Below are 18,940 nucleotides of genomic sequence, written 5' to 3' on the forward strand. Positions count from 1 at the left end.
TTATTCATTTCTAGATTTCTATGCATACGCAGTGTTTGTTGTCCAAGGTCACACACTGCTGGTGCTGAAGAGAATTCAAACTCCCCTCTTCTGACTCAAGTCACCCAGAATGCCCTCCTCCTCAGTTCTGCCCTTCTGAATCCTTCTCATTACCTTTAAACTCCTAAATGAGTTATCTGTTCTCTTTGGCTTATAAAATATATAGTAAATTGTGTGTATCTGTCTTATACCCCTACTAAGTTCTTAGAGATTAAAGATAGTGTTTTAAACATCTTCATTGTACCGTTTTTTTTCTCAGCCTCATGCCAAGTGCCTTGCAGAATCCCACACATATTATATTAATAGAATTATATATAATATATACTAATAGATTAATATTAATTTAGGGGGAACTTAGACAAGCTGATCCAGCTCATGGATCTGGGGTCTTTTCCACTGAGAAACATCTGTCATTTCTCTTTGTGCATGATTGCTGCCTTGGAATCACAAAGATGGAACATGTGTCATAACCTGCTGTTCTAGACCTGCAAGCCTCTCTGAAGAGGAAACACATCTGTTAGCCAACCTTTTCTACTAAACACAGAGAAGAAAGACACCCAGTGGAGCAGGACCAAACAAGTTCAGGACTGCTTTTTTCATAATCAAAACTCAGTTTAGGATATATCACAAATGGCTCAAACGCAAAAGTTTAGACATAACAAATAAAGTCTTGCTATTCTGAGTCATGGCCACTCCAAATCACCTAAGCTGGATCTCACAACTCATCCAACTGATGCCTTGGTGCTCTCCAACATAAGTCTTTCACACTTCTTCAAGATGCGACTATACTTCATTCAAGAAGCATTTCCTGATTGAGCTCTACAACCATCATTTCCTTTCTTGGTATTCTACACTACCCACTAAAAAATTTGTACTTCACCATGGCTTTCTTGATATTTATTTTGAACAATTAAACAACTGGCTTCTTTATGTTTATAGTTGTGTTTAACTAATAAACATATAATCACCAATCTAATAAAGCTTAAGAATTTTAGAATTAAAATTTGTTTCAAAGGGTCTATAATCTAGTTGGGGAGATCAGGTAATACAGCAGCCTTCAAACTCTCCTGCCTAATTAGACATACCTGTGAAAGTTTTAAGACTTCCTATGCTAAAGTTACAACCCATAACAATCAAATTAGAATCTCTGAAGGTGGGACCCAGGTATTATATCTTGCTAAACAAAAAAATGGGTATAATGGCTGCTATCAATTTGGCTTCCTCAATATCCTACCCAAAGCCCAAACATACTCTAGCACAATGAAAAGGCAGACGTAAGATGATTAAGACTACTGAGTGACTATAAGGATATTCTAAGTTTGCTGATTCTTGATGAACCACCAATAACAGATAATGATAGTAGGCAACACGAATGAAAATAGCTACCCAGGGAACCATTTCTGTAACCTTTTTGAAAGAGTATACCTGGAGGTCCAAGAGTAAGGAAGACCCAGTCACCAAGGCCAGATCAAGAGTTAAACTCAATTTTCCTGTGAAGTTGTACTTACCTAGCTCTTTACCAGAACACAGTTCTAATTAGTCATGCAAATCCTCTAACACCTTGTTAGAAAGGGATTTCTCTTTGCCATGTCATTTATAGACTCAAAAGTTTATCTGCTTATTAAATCATCTCTTCAAGGAGCTTCATTGTGAAAACAGAAATAAAGGTTCATATAAAGAATAATTTTACAAGGAGGGAAAAGTAGTGAAGAAGAGTAGTGATAGTTTAAGGTAGCATGAAGTACATAATTGTCCCTTACTGACTTGACTTTAGTACACTTGTTTCATTTATTTGCTTTCTCAAAATCTCCAAATGAGAAACTAAATATGGCTCAGCAACTTTATAATCCTCTATCTTCAAACCTTGCAAAGTAGCTAAAAAAGAAGGGTAATGAGGCTTAAGATTAATTTTTTTCTTCATTACTGAAACTCAACATTTAAAAACTGGGTTCTTTTTGTTAAATGAAGAGGAAGAAGCTGGAAAAGAGTGTTAAGAGAATTATACCACTGAATGAACCAATCACAGTCTATGAACCCCAAGAAGCAAGTAAGACTACCCTATTTTCTCAAAGAAACTGCATGTCAGAGTTAGGCAAAACAGTCAAAGAACGTCAGTTAGTCCACTACTAGTAACTTAAAACAGTGTTCTTGTTAGCCTTCCATGAACATTGTCCAAGTTTCATCTAAAAAACTCAAAAAGTGCTCCTAACCACCCTCACCTCCCAACTGAGTCATTAAGAGATAAAGAATGTAACTTCTCACATTGTTTATTCTTAGTCTTAGAATCACATCTGCTCTCATTCTGTTCACACTCCATGCCACTTCAAGAGACGTACAGTACAGCTGGATTCACAGAGCCGCTTTACAATTAGAACTCTTCAAACAGAAGGTTATCCAAGGGTCAGAGCGGTCTTAAGTGCTCACTGATAAGAATTCTTAACAAGTTACTTATCTGCACTTCTAAAAACAGAAACTCTCATAGCAAGAACTGATTAAAAAAGCAAAAAGCAAAAACAAAAACAAAAGGACCATAAAACAAAAGGCAAAAATTTCAATCCCCAGAAAGGAAACCTTTGCTGCTTATTCTTTAGGGCTGTCAGCCAAAACAAATGAAGTGGAAATTTCAAAAATTCGATCGTGAAGAAATAAGGGAAAAGTTAACAAACTGAAATAGAATTCAGTATAAAATGACATTTTGCTTTATTTTTAACAGCTTAAAGCTAACAAGAGTTAAGAACAAACACTCTTTGTTCCCTTGCTCAAGAAGTCTGTCAAATTACAACCTTGGAATAAAATAAGGCTCAGAAGTCAATTCAGATTTAATTGCTTTTTTCCTTGCTTTCATGGCCTTCCCTGCCTTACAATTTATTTCTTACTTGGAACGTGATATTTTGATAAAGATGCACCAAAAATTTCGTGCTCTTATGTAAGAAGCATTAAAGAAAGAATAGATGACCACTGAGACTTTTACTCCTGGGACCAATTCATATAAAGCAAAAATATAAAAATAGAGGCCTCTCTCTTAACAATTACTGTTAAGAGTAGGCTTTCACTAAAAGATAAAGAGCTTTTTTGGATAATACTTTGGGTAAAATTTAGTACATTAGGGGTGCGTGGGTGGCTCAGTTGGTTAGGTGTCTGCCTTCGGTTTGGGTCATGATCCCAGGGTCCTGGGATCGAGCCCTGCCTCGGGCTCCTTCCTTAGTGAGAGGCCTGCTTCTCCCTCTCCCTCTGCCGGCCGCTTCCCCTGCTTGTGCTCTCTGTAAAATGGATAAATAAAATCTTAAAAAAAAAAAATTTTTTTTAGCAGATTAGGGGGAATAAAATCTACAAGTAGTATTAGAGCCAGTCGAACAATCTAAAATCATTTTTAGCACAGGATATTTATGTTGTTGGAAATATTTTTTTAGTCCCACTAATATAAAAAACACAAAGGAGTAACTTCCACGACTCAAAAACACAAAACTAATTTGGACCAACTATCAGTTTAAATATGCACAAAGAACCAGAGAACTGTATCTTTCTTTGAAAACAAAAACAAAAACTAAACCAGAGAAAGCCCAGAGAGATTAACTTGCCCCAAGGTCTCTGAGCCTGCTATGAGAACAGCTTGTCAGTAACATGCAGTAACCCCCACGCACTTCTACCATGTGCCCTTTTGAAGATTTTACTGATATTAACCTATTTAAACCTCACAAGGCTATAGAGTAAGCCTTATTATTATTTCCATTTTACAGACGAGGAAACTGAATCAACTGAAGAGGATAACTGTTCAAAGTCACTGAACTGGATTTAAGCTCAGCAGTTTACCTCCAGAGACCATACTTTTTATCAACTACATGACATTAACTCTTGGGCTGAAGTCCCCTGATTACCATACAGATGTTTTCCCCTGAGTTTACCGCAAGGAGTAAATAGAAAAGGTTATTCTTGTTTTCTTCAAGCAAGTACACGAAGATATGTGCATGAAACCTTTCCAATAAAAAGGGAGAAAAGAAACTGAAATATGGAGATAAAGGGAGTATCTTTAAATAAATGTAAGAAAATATAAATGTAACTTTGGTTTTGGTGGTAGGAACAAAATAAAAACAGCTTGCAGATCATTAAAAGAACCACTTCAAAAATGTGCAATGGCCAATTTATTCTGCCTGTATCGACTGCATTTTGCTTCCTTTTTTTGGGTTCACATCAGTTACAAATTATTCTGCCACTTCAAGCACTATTTTACCTTCAGGGTCATAGCTGCTGACAAACAGAGCTCCTTACAGACTTAACTTTTCCATCTGAAGATGCTTTGGCAGAACTTCAAAGACATATTCCCTGGTAAACTCATCTAGGGACTTATCTGCCCTAAGATGTACCAACAAACCGTTACGGTTACTTCTTGGCCTTTATACAATATCTATCTCTCAAGTATTCCCCTTAAAAAATAGAAATAGATAATTACTCTTCTACATTCAGTCAAGCAGGATACCATATGTCTCCGAGATCACTATTAACCTAAAATGAGAAAATGCAAAGTGGGAAAGATATTCCAGAGAAATAATTTTCCATCTATTATGATGACCAAGACCTACAAAAAATGTATTTTGGAACACAGTGCAGTGAATACTCACACCTGCATATAAAACACATGGATTTTATGAAACAGTACTTACCCTCATTACACTAAAATTATTTCAGTCCCAAAACCCACTTAGTAATTTTTAGATCACAAACTATGTGTCACCTCCCGGAGTATAAAAACTCTGCTCTTACCTAAAAGTTCCCAAAAGATAGTCTTCAAATATTCTTGATTACAAACAAAAACACTTTTTGTGGCTTTCTATTCTTAAAATGGAAATGAGAAGCTTTAAGTCAAAGAGAAAAAAGGCAAAAATTAATTTTATTCAAACTACTTAAATATTAAATATTGGGGCGCCTGGGTGGCTCAGACGTTAAGTGTCTGCCTTCAGGTCAGCTCCTGATCCCAGGGTCCTGAGATCGAGCCCTGCATCGGGCTCCCTGCTCGGCGGGAAGCCTGCTTCTCCCTCCCCCACTCCCCCTCCTTGTGTTCCCTCTCCCGCTGTGTCTCTGTCAAATAAATAAATAAAATCTTTTAAAAAATATATTAAATATAATAGTAGACATCAGATGACATTTTCACCAATAAGCTTTTATATAATTTAAAACTAAATCTTTCATAGTAAGTATATAGTTTAGTATATGACATAGAAAATAAAAGAGAAGCCTTACCACGGTGGACTTGTACTGCCCTTTTCAGGAGACAGACTTACTTCTAACGTAGCAACACAATCCCAGGAAATGAAAGACAGTGAGAAAGAGGAGGGAGGGAATGAGGGTGAGTCAGGGAGAATCATAATATGCCAACTAGTCTGTGCCCTAAGTGCGCTGCAGGGCAATGAAAAGTCAGAATCAAAACGCAAAGGAATCTTCAGACTCAGGGAGAGGAAAAAAATACACACTCTTAAAGACATATCTGAAAACCTGATGTTTGTAAAAATGTAGCATTTTCACAAAACACTTTTATATCATTATTTCTGTGAGATAGAGAGCTATTCTCCCCATTTTGTAATTGATAAAACTGAGGCTCAGAGAAGTTAAATGAATTTCCCCCAAAACACAAGGCTAATATTTGGCAGAGCTGGAGGCCACAAATTAATCCTGTGATTTCCAATCTTTATTAACTTGCCACTCTCTGGCAGGGTTAAAAAATAAAGTAAAAAGAGAAAAAAAACAAAAGCCCTATCTTGTAATTCTAATGCCACATAAACAAAAATAAAAAATTATAATCCGGGGCACCTGGGTGGCCCAGTCATTAAGCATCTGCCTTCAGCTCAGGTCATGATCCCAGAGTCCTGGGATCGAGCCCCACATCGGGCTCCCTGCTCAGTGGGGAACCTGCTTCTCCCTCTCCCACTCCCCCTGCTTGTGTTCCCTCTCTCGCTGTGTCTCTCTCTGTCAAATAAATAAAATCTTAAAAAAAAAAAGATTGAAAATGTCTATGACAATATTGAAAGAATGCAAAGACAAGCCACAGACTGGGAGAAAACAATTTCAAAAGACACATCTAATAAAGGATTATTATCCAAAATATACAAAGAACTCTTAAATTTAAGAAAGCAATCAATCTAAAAAAAAAATAAAATTAAAAAAAATAAAAAAAAAGAAAGCAATCAATCTGATTTTTAAAATGGGCCAAACACCTTAACAGGTACCTCACCAAAGAAGATGTACAGATGGCAAATTAGCATACGAAAAGATGTTCCACATCATATGTCATCAGGGAAATGCAAATTAAAACGAGATACCACTACACATCTAGTAAAATAGCCAAAGTCTAACACCAACACCACCAAATGCTGGTGAGTCTATGGAGCAAAAGGAACTCTCATTCATTGCCAGTGAGGATGCAAAATGGTACAGCCACTTTGGAGGACAGCTTGGCAGTTTCTTACAAAACTAAACATACTCTTAACAGACTGCACTCCTTTGTTTTTACACAAAGAAGTTTAAAGCTCATGTCCACACAAAAACCTGCACATGGATGATTGTATCAGCTTTATTCCTAATTGTCAAAACTTGGAAGCAACTGAGATCTTCTTCACTAGGTAAATGGGTAAATAAACGGTGGTACATCCAGACAAAGGAGTGCTAAAAATTCAGTGCTAAAAAGAGATGAACTATCAAGCCATAAAAAGACATAGAGGAAATTTAAATGCATATTACTAAGTGAAAGAAGCCAATCTGAAAAAGCTATATATCACATGGTCCTGATTACATGACATTCTGGAAAAGGAAAAACTATGGAGACAGTAAAAAGATGAGTGGCTGCCAGAGGTGAGGCAGGAGGGAGGGTCAAACAAGTGGAACACAGGATTTTTAGAAAAGTGAAACTACTCTGTATAATACTATAGTGGTGGATATATGTCATCATAAGTTTGTCCAAATTGCAGAATATACACCAACAGTAAACTGTAATGTAAACTATGGTCTTAGGCTGACAATGATATGTCCATAGAGGTTCATCAGTTGTAACAAATGTACCACTCTGATGGGAGATGTTGATAATAGGGAAGGCTCAGTATATGAGAAATCTCTGTACCTTCCCTCAATATTTCTGTGAACCTAAAACTGCTCTACAGTCTATTAAAAAAAATCCACACCAGTCATGTTACTTAGAAGCCTCAATAAAGTGCTGGTCTCAATACCAGTACAATGGAAAAATCATCTCAAATATAATAAGACAAAAATGATCACAAAACATAAATCACAGAAAAAACAAAACTATCTGCCAAAATCCAAAAGGCACTTATTCCAGCCATTTCTTTTTATAATTTAGAGAACAAAATATTATTTTCCTCTCTGCAAATCTATATGCCCAAACCCTTCATCCAACAGATTATAGCTGCCATCATTTCCTCCTTTCCTGTAGGTTTTCAAAATTAGTTCACTTTGACAGCTAGGCAGTTTGTTTTACCCTGATGTTGTGTTCAAGTGGCTGAAGACAAACACATTATCCATGGAAATCATACTATAGACTTTATATAACAGACATGCAACATCATGTAGCCAAATCATTCTCCTCTAGAAGAATGACCATAATGGTATTAAGACCTGTCAATGTAATGTTTAACACAAAGTACCTTAAAGATGATTCATGCTGATGCTTTGTATCAGAGGATACATTTTCACCAATTAGTCAAAAAAGCAATCTCTTGGTTTTAAACACACGAAAAACAGAGTGTTTAGACCTAACAATGTGAAATACAAACTGGGCATTCAAATTTAGAGATTAAAAACACATTTAAAAATTTAAATATCAACGAACTAGTTTTTCCTATTATTGCTCTTTTCTTTACAACACATTTCAGTTGAATAAATGAACTACTTTCTCTGTAACAAATTATAATAACCAAAAAACTTTGATGTACTGTATCATAATAAAACTGAAAATTTAGAAGGGAATGAATTATATTCCCTGTATTTTAATTGTTCCCTTTTTGGTAGGTGAGGAAGGTTCCTGAGTGGAGCTACCATGAACAGCAGCAATGGCAATGATAATGGCAATGAGGAAAATGGGGGGCTGGCTCATGTATCTTCCTCACCCTCTATCTACACTGGAGACATGGAAGAGATTCTTTTGAGTGCACAACATGAATCAGGACAGAGTAGTTCAAGGAGAAGTCCTTACTGTGACAGTCCTTCCCCACAAAAAGATGGGCGGATTATATGTTTAATGTAGAAATGCACAGCAGCAGAGATCATAGCTCTCAGTCAGAAGTTAGAAAAGCTGATGCTTTGAAGCAAAGTATAGACTGTATGTCTGACTGGTCCAGCAGGCCTGAAACCATTCCTCCAGGGAGTTCCACTTCAGTTTCCACTCCGTTTCTGGGAGCATGAGGAAAAGTAAAACCAGGAAGAAAGGGGTTTTTTTTTTTTTTTTTTTTTTGCAGACTCTCTTCATTCCATCTCTCTTCCTTTCTCATGCTTTGGCTTTGGATCTAGGCATCTATATTGAAAATGACTGAGTGTACCTTCTGCCAGCACCTACTGAGGGAAAGAAAAGCTCCTTGAAAAGTATGAGACGTATGAAGTGGTGTATTATAACAGCAGTTTACTTGAACTTGAGACCACTGTAAGCATGACCCAACTGACCACCCTATTTTTGCATATCCAAGTTCCAGTAACTCTCAAATCCAGTATTTTATTCAAACTCTGTTGAGGCATTTTACTAACCTCATTCCCTCTTTGGCCTGTAAGTTTAGAATTTCCTAGCAGTTGACTGTTGTTTAGAAATTTGCAAGGGCTTCCTTCTTTTCCCACAAATGCCACCAACAGATTATAATTTTGGCAACAATGCTATTGTCTCCTTTTAGTGTCACCAGACATAGAACTGCAACATTCATTGTAGAAATTTTACTTTTGCAATATAACTACCACTTCTTTCCTAAGATGAAATCAGGGGCACCTGGGAGGCTCAGCCAGCAAGGTTCAGTTGGTAAGGCATCCAACTCTTGATTTCAGCTCAGGTCATGATGTCGGAGTCATGGGATCCAGCTCTTCAGGCTCTGAGCTCAGTGCGGAGTCTGCTTGAAATTCTCTCCCTCTCCCACTGCCCCTCCCCCTGCTTGTTCTCTCTCTCTCTCAAATAAATATATAAATCTTAGAAAAAACAAAAAAACAAGGGACGCCTGGGTGGCTTAAGCCTCTGACTTGATTTCAGTTCAGGTCATGATCTCAGGGTCATGAGATTGAGCCCCACATGGGGCTCCACGCTGGGCGTGGAGCCTGCTTGGGATTCTCTCTCTCCCTCTTCCTTTGCCCCTCCCCCCGCTTTCCCTGTCTCTAAAAATAAATAAATAAATAAGTGATATCAGGTTAGCAAATGATACAGAAGCTTTGTTATTTTGTTTTGTTTTTCAAGACAAAGGAAAGCTTCCCTAAGTTTGAATTTATAGTTATTAAAAAAAGAAAAGAGGGGCACCTTGCTGGCTCAGTCAGTAGAGCATATGACTCCTTTTTTAAAAAGATCTTATTTGGGGCACCTGGGTGGCTCAGTCGTTAAGCGTCTTCCTTCGGCTCAGGTCATGATCCCAGGGTCCTGGGATTGAGCCCTGCATCGGGCTCCCTGCTCCACGGGAAGCCGCTTCTCCCTCTCCCATTCCCCCTGCTTGTGTTCCCTCTCTCACTGTGTCTCTGTCAAATAAATAAATAAATAAATAAATAAATAAATAAATAAATAAATAAAAATAAAATAAATAGATCTTATTTGAGAGAGAGATCACCAGCAGGGGGAAGGGTAGAGGGAGAAGTAGACTCCCCACTGAGCAGGGAGCCAAACGTGGGACTTGATCCCAGGATTCTGAAATCATGACTGGAGCCAAAGGCAGACCCTTTAGTCTGACTGAGCGACACAGGCACCCTGAGCATATGACTTTTGATGTTGGGGTCATGAGTTCAAGCCCTACGTTGGGCCTAGAGCTTACTCAATAAAAACAAAAACAAAAACACAAGACACACATACACACATATATCCTGGGTGATAAAAAACTATTTTAAACCAAAAACTAACTAAATAAGAAGAAATTAAGAAATAACAATAAAAATGAAAAGGAAGATACAACTTCATACACTATAAAGTTTAAAAGAGAGGATTTTTTTTTTTTTTTTTTTTAAAGAAAGACAGAATGGGGGCGCCTGGGTGGCCCAGTTGGTTAAGCATCTGCCTTTGGCTCAGGTCATGATCCCAGGGTCCTGGGATTGAGTCCCACATTGGGCTCCCTGCTCAGTGGGGAGCCCGCTTCTCCCTCTCCCACCACCCCTTCCACTGCTCATGCTCTTTATCTCTTTCTCTCTCAAATAAATAAATAAATCTAAAAAGAAGGAAGGAAGGAAGGAAGGAAGGAAGGAAGGAAGGAAGGAAGGAAGGAAGGAAGGAAGAAAGAAAGAAAGAAAGAAAGAAAGAAAGAAAGAAAGAAAGAAAGAAAGAGAGAAAGAAAGAGAAAGAAAGAGACAGGCAGACTATTACATGCGGTGCCTCATTTGGACATTTGACTACCCTACATTCTTCTATAAATGGACCTTGAGAGCCTGTTTTGAAGTTCTAGCAGGGGAGTCAAGCTACTCCTATACCCTTGATGGAAGAACGGTCCTCCTCTATTGGGGAAGGTCATCTTCTTCAACCAAGCGCACAGCCTTAGGAGGGACACACATGGAGGGTGAGAGAGGAAGGGGACACCCACCTAGCCAGCCAGATCAGTCAAATCAAACCTGGCAATCGGTGGGGTGACAGCTGTCACAGCCAGATCACCCTCACATCCAAAAGAGAGGATATTTTTGAGACATTCAGAAATTTGAATGCTAACAGGATATTTGAGGATACGAAGAAATCATTTTTAAATTTTTGATGTGATAATGGTAGTGTGATAAAAAATAAAGAAAACCAGGACGCATGGGTGGCTCAGTCAGTTAAGTGTCTGCCTTCGGCTCAGGTCATGATCCCAGGGTCCTGTGATTGAGACCGACATCCGGCCCCTTGCTCAGTGGGGGGAAGCCTGCTTCTCCCTCTGCCTGCCACTCCCCCTGCTTGTGCTCTCTCTCTCTGACAAATAAATAAAATCTTTTTAAAAATGTTTAAATATAAATAAATAAAAAAAGAAAACCTTTATTTTTTAGAGTTACATACTGAAAAAAAATATTTGTTTTTAACTTTTAAGTAGGCTCCATACCCAGTATGGAGGCCAATGTAGGGCCTAAACCCACAACCCCGAGATCAACAACCAAGTCCAGATCAAATCAGATGCTCAACCAACTGAGCCACCCAGGCGTCCCTGAAAAATTTTTTAAATTCCAGTATACTGAACATACAGTGCTATATTAGTTTAAGGTGTACAATATAGTGATTCAATTTTATATAGTACTCAATGCTCATAAGTGTACTCTTAATCCTCTTCACCTATTTCACCCATCCCCCACCCATCCCCCAACATACTAAAATTTTTTTTAAAGATTTTATTTATTTATTTGAAAGAGAGAGAGAGATAGCAAGAGTGAGCATGAGCAGGGGGAGCCCAATATGGGATTTGATCCCAGGACCCTGGGATCATGACCTGAGCCAAAGGCAGATGCCCAACCTACTGAGCCACCCAGGAGCCCCCATACTGAAATTTTTCTAGATAAAATCATATAATGCCTGGATTTTGCTTCAAAATAGTATTAAGAAGGGACATGACTAGGGTGTGAATAAAGCATAATTGGCAATGAATTAGTGACTGTTAGGGCTGAGTGATGGGAGTCATTATACTATCTTACCTATTTTCATGTATGTTCAAAATTCTCCAAAACAAAATGTTTAAAAGTAAGTAGTATGAGAGAATTAAGATATAAAAATCCATTGCACTCTCCTCCAAAAGAATAAAAATAAAAGGATATAATGAACAGATCTATACCAACAATTCTGAAAATTTAGGGATAATATCCAGGAAAATTATCAAAAGTTGACAAGAAAGGGGTGCCTGCTCAGTCAGTTGGGTGTCCAACTCTTGATTTCAGCTCAGGTCTCAAACTCAGGGTCGTGAGCTCAAGCCCCATGATGGGCTCCACACTGGGCATGGAGCCTTCTTAAAAAAAAAAAAAAAAAAGTTGCAGGGTGCCTGGGTGGCTCAGTCATTAAGTGTGTCTTGGGCTGAGGTCATGATTCCAGTGTCCTGGGATTGAGTCCTGCATTGGGCTCCCTGCTCAGCGGGAAGCCTGCTTCTCCCTTTCCCACTCCCGCTGCTTGTGTTCCCTCTCTCGATGTGTTTCTCTCTGTCAAATAAATAAATAAATAAATCTTTAAAAAAAAAAAAAGTTGGGGCGCCTGGATGGCTCAGTCGTCAAGCATCTGCCTTCGGCTCAGGTCATTATCCCAGGTCCTGGGATGGAGCCCCGCATCAGGCTCCCTGCTCAGCGGGAAGCTTGTTTCTCCCTCTTCCACTCCCCCTGCTTGTGCTCCTCTCTTGCAGCCTCTCTCTCTGTCAAATAAATAAAAATCTTAAAAAAAAAAAAGTTGACAGGAAAAACCAGAAAACTTCCCTCAAAGAAAACATCAGGTGATTTTACATGCATGTTACAGGAAGCAAGGCACAATAATTTAAACCTCATATAAACTATTCCAGAGTATAGAAAAAAAGGAAACACTCTTCCCAACTCTGGATTCTGAAAGCAAAACAAGAAAAATTACAGTCCAACCTCACTCATTGAGATTGATAGAACTAAATGGTGAAATAATTAAAAGCACTCATTTTAACATCAGGAAAAAGACAAGGATGTCTTCTAACACCAATTCCATTAATAGTGTACTGAAAGATCCTGATTAGTGAATAAATGTGTTAAAAAGATAGATTTATTAAGGAACAATTTCATCATTATTCACAGACCGTATAATTTTCTACATAGAAAACCCAAAGGCGGGCGCCTGAATGGCTCACTCGGTTGAGCAACCAACTCTTGGTTTCGTCTCAGGTCATGATCTCATGGGTAGTGAAATCGAGCCCTGTGTCAGGCTCAGCACTCAGCGGGGAGTCTCCTGGAAGATTCTCTCCCTCTGCCCCGCCCCCCACTCACATGCTCAAATAAATAAAAATAATTTTAAAAACCTTAAAATAGGTTTTTAAGGTGGGGGGGCACCTGGGTGGCTCAGTCGGTTAGGCGTCCAACTCTTGGTTTTGGCTTAGGTCATGATCTCATGGGTTGTGAGATTAAGCCACGAGTAGGGCCCACAGTTGGTGTGGGGTCTGCTTGAGATTCTGTCTCTGCGACCCACCCTCCCCCGGGGTCACGCACTTTCTCTCTCTCGCAAATAAATAAATTAGTGAATAAAATCTTTAAAAAATAATAATTAAAAAAAAAGAAAAAAAACAAGAAATCCAGAGATAAATAATCAGGATAATAAGAGAGTTTAACAAATTTGCTGGATATGAAATCAATACAGAAAAGTCAATTTGATAAGAGTAGCATAGTTGTGTAAGACGTTAACACTAGGGAAAACTGGGTGAACAGTATGCAGGAACACTTTATAACATTTTTGCAAATTTAAACTTATAAAATAATCTTATTTTAATAAATGATTTTAAAAATTAAGAAGTCTGACAATATTAAGTATTGGGGAAGATGAAGAGCAACAAAAATTTTTATACATTGCTGACAGAATATAAGTTGGAAAGCCACTTTGGAAAACACTTTGGTATTATCTTGTAAATTGAAAATGTCTATACCCTTGGACCCATAAATTCTACTCCCAAGTATATAACCAGAGAAACTTACACACATATGTTTAAAACTGTTCATAACAGCAATGTTTGTAATAACAAAAAGATGAAAATGTCTACTGATAAGATTATAGAGAAATAGATTGTTATATATCTATACAATGGAATACCAAACACCAACCAAAACATCAACCCAGATCACTGGATGATTTAGAGGGTGAAAATAGGTTTGGCAAGATGGGGAAAATCTTAGATATTACAATCACTTGTGGCCCTTCAAAGGGCAACAATACATAAATAGACTTCTATCTGTAGTATTAAAATTTCATGGGGAAGGAAGGAGACAATTAGGATAAAAATGTCCAAAAAGGATCCTAAAAAATTAATAAATAAAAAGGATCCTTGGAGTGATAACAAAAAAAAGAAAACTGAGAAACAATGACTGAGGAGAGTCTCAAGAATACAACACAGAGTAAAAAAAAGCAAGTTTAGAAGAATACATGTAGTATATTATTCACATAAAGTTCAAAACATACAAAATAATGTAATTGTTTAGAGATACATATATATATATATATGATTAACCTATAATAAAAAAACAAAATTCAGAATAGGAGTTATCCTTGTGAAGTAGTTAAGAGCATGCTGAAATCCAGGAGGGGCATATAAAAAAATTCAAAAGTATCATCTGTTCTTTCCTTCAACTAGGATGGCAAATACATAGGCATTCATTTTATTATTCCTCATCCCTTAATTATTTAAATATTTTTTGTTAGTATAAAATGTTTCATAATTAGAACTACTTAAAAGAACGATTTAAAAACACCACCTATCAATTTACTGAAAGTAAAATCTTAATAGTGAAACCATATGAACAGTTTGCCACTGATCATCATGCAATTAATGTTAAATAATATTAAATGATAATATTCATATTAAACCTATGTTGCTAAAAACAACCACAATGAGAAGCTTAACCTTTTTTTTAAAGATTAAAAAAAAAATACTTAACAGCTCATACCCAGCCACCTTGTTGAGTGATGTACTCTGCTGCATAGTCCTCCAGATATGTCACACCAAACTGTAGCAATGCACTCAGAGGCTCTTGACCACGTCTTGTCAACTCCAAAAGCATTTGTTGTAGCAAAATCAGAGGCACCAAAATCTTTAAGGCAAAGATGAGAGAGTAAAAAACAAACTGAAATTCTTATAATTCATTTTCTATATTCAACTACTAGAAAATTACAACTTGGATGCATCATTATGGAATCTCATTTTTATTATAATAAAGGACTAAAACACTGACCCCTTACTAGAATGTCTGTGAATAATGCATGTAGATTTTATACCATAGGGTGGCAGAAATAATTATTTTATGAAAACAATTGGGCTTGTGTGTGTGTATATGAAACATGTACAAAGAATTCACTGAAATATTATTTATAATAGCAAAAGACTAGAAACAACCCACCAGGGACCGGTTAAATCAATTTTGGCAAAATATCATGTAGTTGTTGAAAAGAATTAGATTGTTCACTGCCCAATCACCAGGACTTATTTTCAGTGAGAAAAGTGACAGGACACTGTATATAATTACAGTACCATTTGTGTTTAAAATACACATACATATACACACACATATATATACATGTGTGTATAATCCTATAGTATCTCTGGAAAAATATACAAAAACTGGTAATAGTGGTAGCCTAAGAAGAGAATGAAGTAATGGCAACAGGGTGGGTAAATAGTTTTCAATGTATACATTTCTGTACTTACTGCATTTTGTACCATGTGCTTTTTGTATCTATTTGAAAATGAGAATTTTCAAAATTATCAGCTATCTTATAAAAGTCATCAAACACCTAAATAGGGGGGACCTAGCTGGCTCAATTGGTTAAGTGTCTGACTTCCGCTCAGGTCATGATCTCAGGGTCCTGGGATGGAGCCCCATGTCAGCTTCCATGCTCAGCAAGAAGTCTTGCTTGTCCCTCTCCCTCTCCCTCTGTTCCTCCCCCTGCTTGTGCTCTCTCTGTCTTTCTCTCAAATAAATAAATAAAATTTAAAAACAAAACAAAACAAAAAAACCCTAAGGAGGTATTATTATCATTCCTAATAACCTTGTGGCTCAATATTTAAAAACCGTCAAAATTTATGACAGAGGCATACGAGAGTCCCTTGCCTTCCAAAAACAACTAACTGCACATTGAAAAGAATTAAAAGCATTTTCAATTAACCATCTGCATGCAATCTCTTTAGTCTAAACCATCAAGAGGGCTCCACATGCCTGGAAAAGGAATGCAAAAGGAAATGAAACCAATTCCAGTCCCTTGCTACTGAAATGCCAAGGCAATAACTGAGGGATTAGAAAATATTTCTGCAGAAAAGGACAAACAGAAAAGACAATGAGTTTATAGTTTTACTAATACTTTTTGGCTTTTAAGTAAAAGCAGTCCTGAGGGAATCTTATCAAAGTCTGAAAGAAAGAATGCAACAAACACGTCTTCCCTTTTTGATACTGTAAAAGAACTCCAGCCCAAAATTTATTTAAAAACCCCTTCCTAACACTAATGGAGGGGTCTAGGGCTATAAAGAAGAATATACTAGGTTTTCTTCACAATTAGAAAACTTGTCATACTATTAAAAACAAAAACAAACAAAAAAACCCCACCCCCAAAACCTATTGTTCATCTAGCTCCAGTACTGTGTCTTAGTAGGAGCAGTCAGGTATACCTTGTTGATCAGTCCTACTGACTCAGATCACTGTAACTTCAAAGGCCTGAGATGTTCTATACCTCAAAACATTCTAATTTCCCATAATAATCTAATAATATGCAATATTTTAAAGTTATTCATGTTTAAGCTCTATTACCTCTTAGGGAAATGAGTTGCAAACACTTTATATTTGCTATACAAAATAATACTTATTTTTATTTGTTCCAAATTTATCTCTTTCATGTATCAAAAAGTAGATGCCCTAGTTTTACTATATAATTATCTAGAGATAAATCTGTAATCCCCTTTCACTACTGTCTTGAGTCCTTAATCATATTCCCTCTCATTCACTATATTTTTTAGGCTGAAATTTACTAATCTTTTAGACTGTTCTTCATCTGGCAATTCCTTCACTGCTTTGATCATTTAGATTACCCCTTCCCAGTTCTTCTCCATCCCAATTATATCTTTCTTGAAATGCAGTGTCCAGAGTACAGAAACTTCACTTTATAGGACTAACAAATTCTAACTGTAATATTCTTGATGATACATGCTCTGTCTCTTTTACCTATTTGACATCCTGTCTTCAGAGACCTATATGATGACTTCCAGGCCCACTACCTTTTAAGTATAATTTAGACTGTCTTTATATAGTTAAACCCATTTACCCTCTAATTTTTGTGATCACACATAAAACCTCTTATTTCTACAACCAATTCCAACAACTTGGCAGTGTACTACCCACAAGAAATTATCACCTTATACCTGATATTTTTTTGCACTCCCTCTCCCACAGTCCTAAGAAAAAAAAAAGCTTAAAAAAAAAAACTGGACCCCGAAGCATCCATTCCTAGAAGGTCCCCACTATTCATATCTCTAAGACTAAAAAGGAACCAAATAGTCTTACTCTTTGAATTCCTCGAAGTCATTTCCTTACTGGATAATAGTAATCCCCACAACACATATAAATTATTTTTCTCTCCAATAACTTTCGTAAAGGAATGCTAAGGTAATTTTGACCATCAAAAAGCAATACCTGCATTCACTGTCTCCCCATAGGTACCATGCTAACAATATTCTCTTATTATTAAAGAATGTACAGCTTGCTGGTTACAGAAATGAAGTATATTAATTTATAGCTCCAAGGATCTCTTCCAGTAGAATAGATATTTATAATGATAAAATACAGATTTTGATCCATCAATTTACTATTTAGTAACCAATTTATAACTTAACAATTCTAGTAAATGTCATATCCCACAAATTTTCTCTGTATTGATTAGGTTTGAATGTTTGACCTATGTGCTTCAAAATAAAATTTAAGTGACAACCAGGCATTATGTATCACCCAGTGTGATGCAACAGGAAATAAGGAACATTGCCAATGAAGTATTCTTGCCAAAAAGATTAAACCTGACTATGATTAGGCTTCTAGATCTACCTACCAATGGAAAGGAAATATAGATACAGAGGAATATGTTAAGTGACATCTCAGTGATACAGTCAATAAACTCCAGAAAGTAGGAAATTTTACAGAAGAAATAACTTGTAAGCAAAGAAAAAATCAAGAGAGCGAGTAAGCCTACATATTAAAAGAGACTTAAGACACATATTACATGATTGCATTTATATGAAATGTCCAGAATAGGCAAACTTAAAGAGACGGAGTAATGTTGTTAGGGGCTGGGAGGTACAGGGAATGGAGAGTGACTACTACAAGGTGTGGGGTTTCTTTATGGGAAGATAAAAATGTTCTGGAATTAGACAATAGAGATGGCTGCATAACTATGTGAATGTGAACCACTGAACTGTATGCTTTAGAAAGGTAAATATAAATTTTATGGTATGAATTATATTTCAATTTTTTAAAAAAAGTAAAGACAAGAGACTTATCAGCCAAATGCAATGCATGAACCTTGTCTGGATCACAATTCAAACAAATCATCTTAGAGAAATACCTTTGTGAGACAATTGGAAAAATCTGAATACTAAACAGATTATGTGATGACAGAATTACTGTTAATATTTTGAGGTATAAGTATAATAGTGGTATTATCAGTTGGTTAAAAAAAGAGATACATCCAAAAAAAGGGGGGCTACATCATCCTTGGAAATACATACTAATGTATTTATGAATCAAATGATGTCTAGAGCCTACTTCAAAATAATCTGGGGGAGAGTGGGAAATAGATGAAACAAGACCAGCCATATGTTGATAATTACTGAAGCTGAGTGACAAGATACACGGGATTTGCTATACTGTTCACTGTGCTTTTGTGTATGCTTCAAATTTTAATAAAGATTTAAAAATATTAGTGATTCGGGCACCTGGGTGGCTCAGTTGGTTAAGCGACTGCCTTCGGCTCAGGTCATGATCCTGGAGTCCCGGGATCGAGTCCCACATCAGGCTTCCTGCTCAGCAGGGAGTCTGCTTC

General features: G+C 36.9%; 1 protein-coding gene and 1 pseudogene across 4 annotated transcripts in view; one reads left to right on the forward strand and one right to left on the reverse strand.

Annotated features, from left to right (window-relative positions):
* The window catches only part of BCL2L13 (BCL2 like 13), a 124,269-nt gene that overhangs the window by 46,372 nt on the left and 58,957 nt on the right, over positions 1–18,940 (reverse strand). For 2 of the 4 annotated variants that reach the window (XM_073886931.1, XM_025851753.2), the window contains exon 6: positions 14,803–14,955. In XM_073886931.1, the coding sequence (XP_073743032.1) occupies positions 14,806–14,955 (150 nt within the window). In that variant the 3' untranslated portion in view covers positions 14,803–14,805. The remainder of the gene's footprint in view (positions 1–14,802; positions 14,956–18,940) is intronic. The other 2 variants (XM_025851751.2, XM_073886930.1) reach the window with 1 other exon arrangement.
* On the forward strand, positions 8,073–8,596 carry LOC112808614 (BCL2/adenovirus E1B 19 kDa protein-interacting protein 3-like pseudogene; annotated as a pseudogene).

The sequence above is a fragment of the Callorhinus ursinus genome, unplaced genomic scaffold (genome assembly GCF_003265705.2).
Source record: "Callorhinus ursinus isolate GAN/ISIS: 27379988/994484 unplaced genomic scaffold, GSC_fseal_2.0 scaffold74, whole genome shotgun sequence".
Taxonomy (NCBI): Eukaryota; Metazoa; Chordata; class Mammalia; order Carnivora; family Otariidae; genus Callorhinus; species Callorhinus ursinus.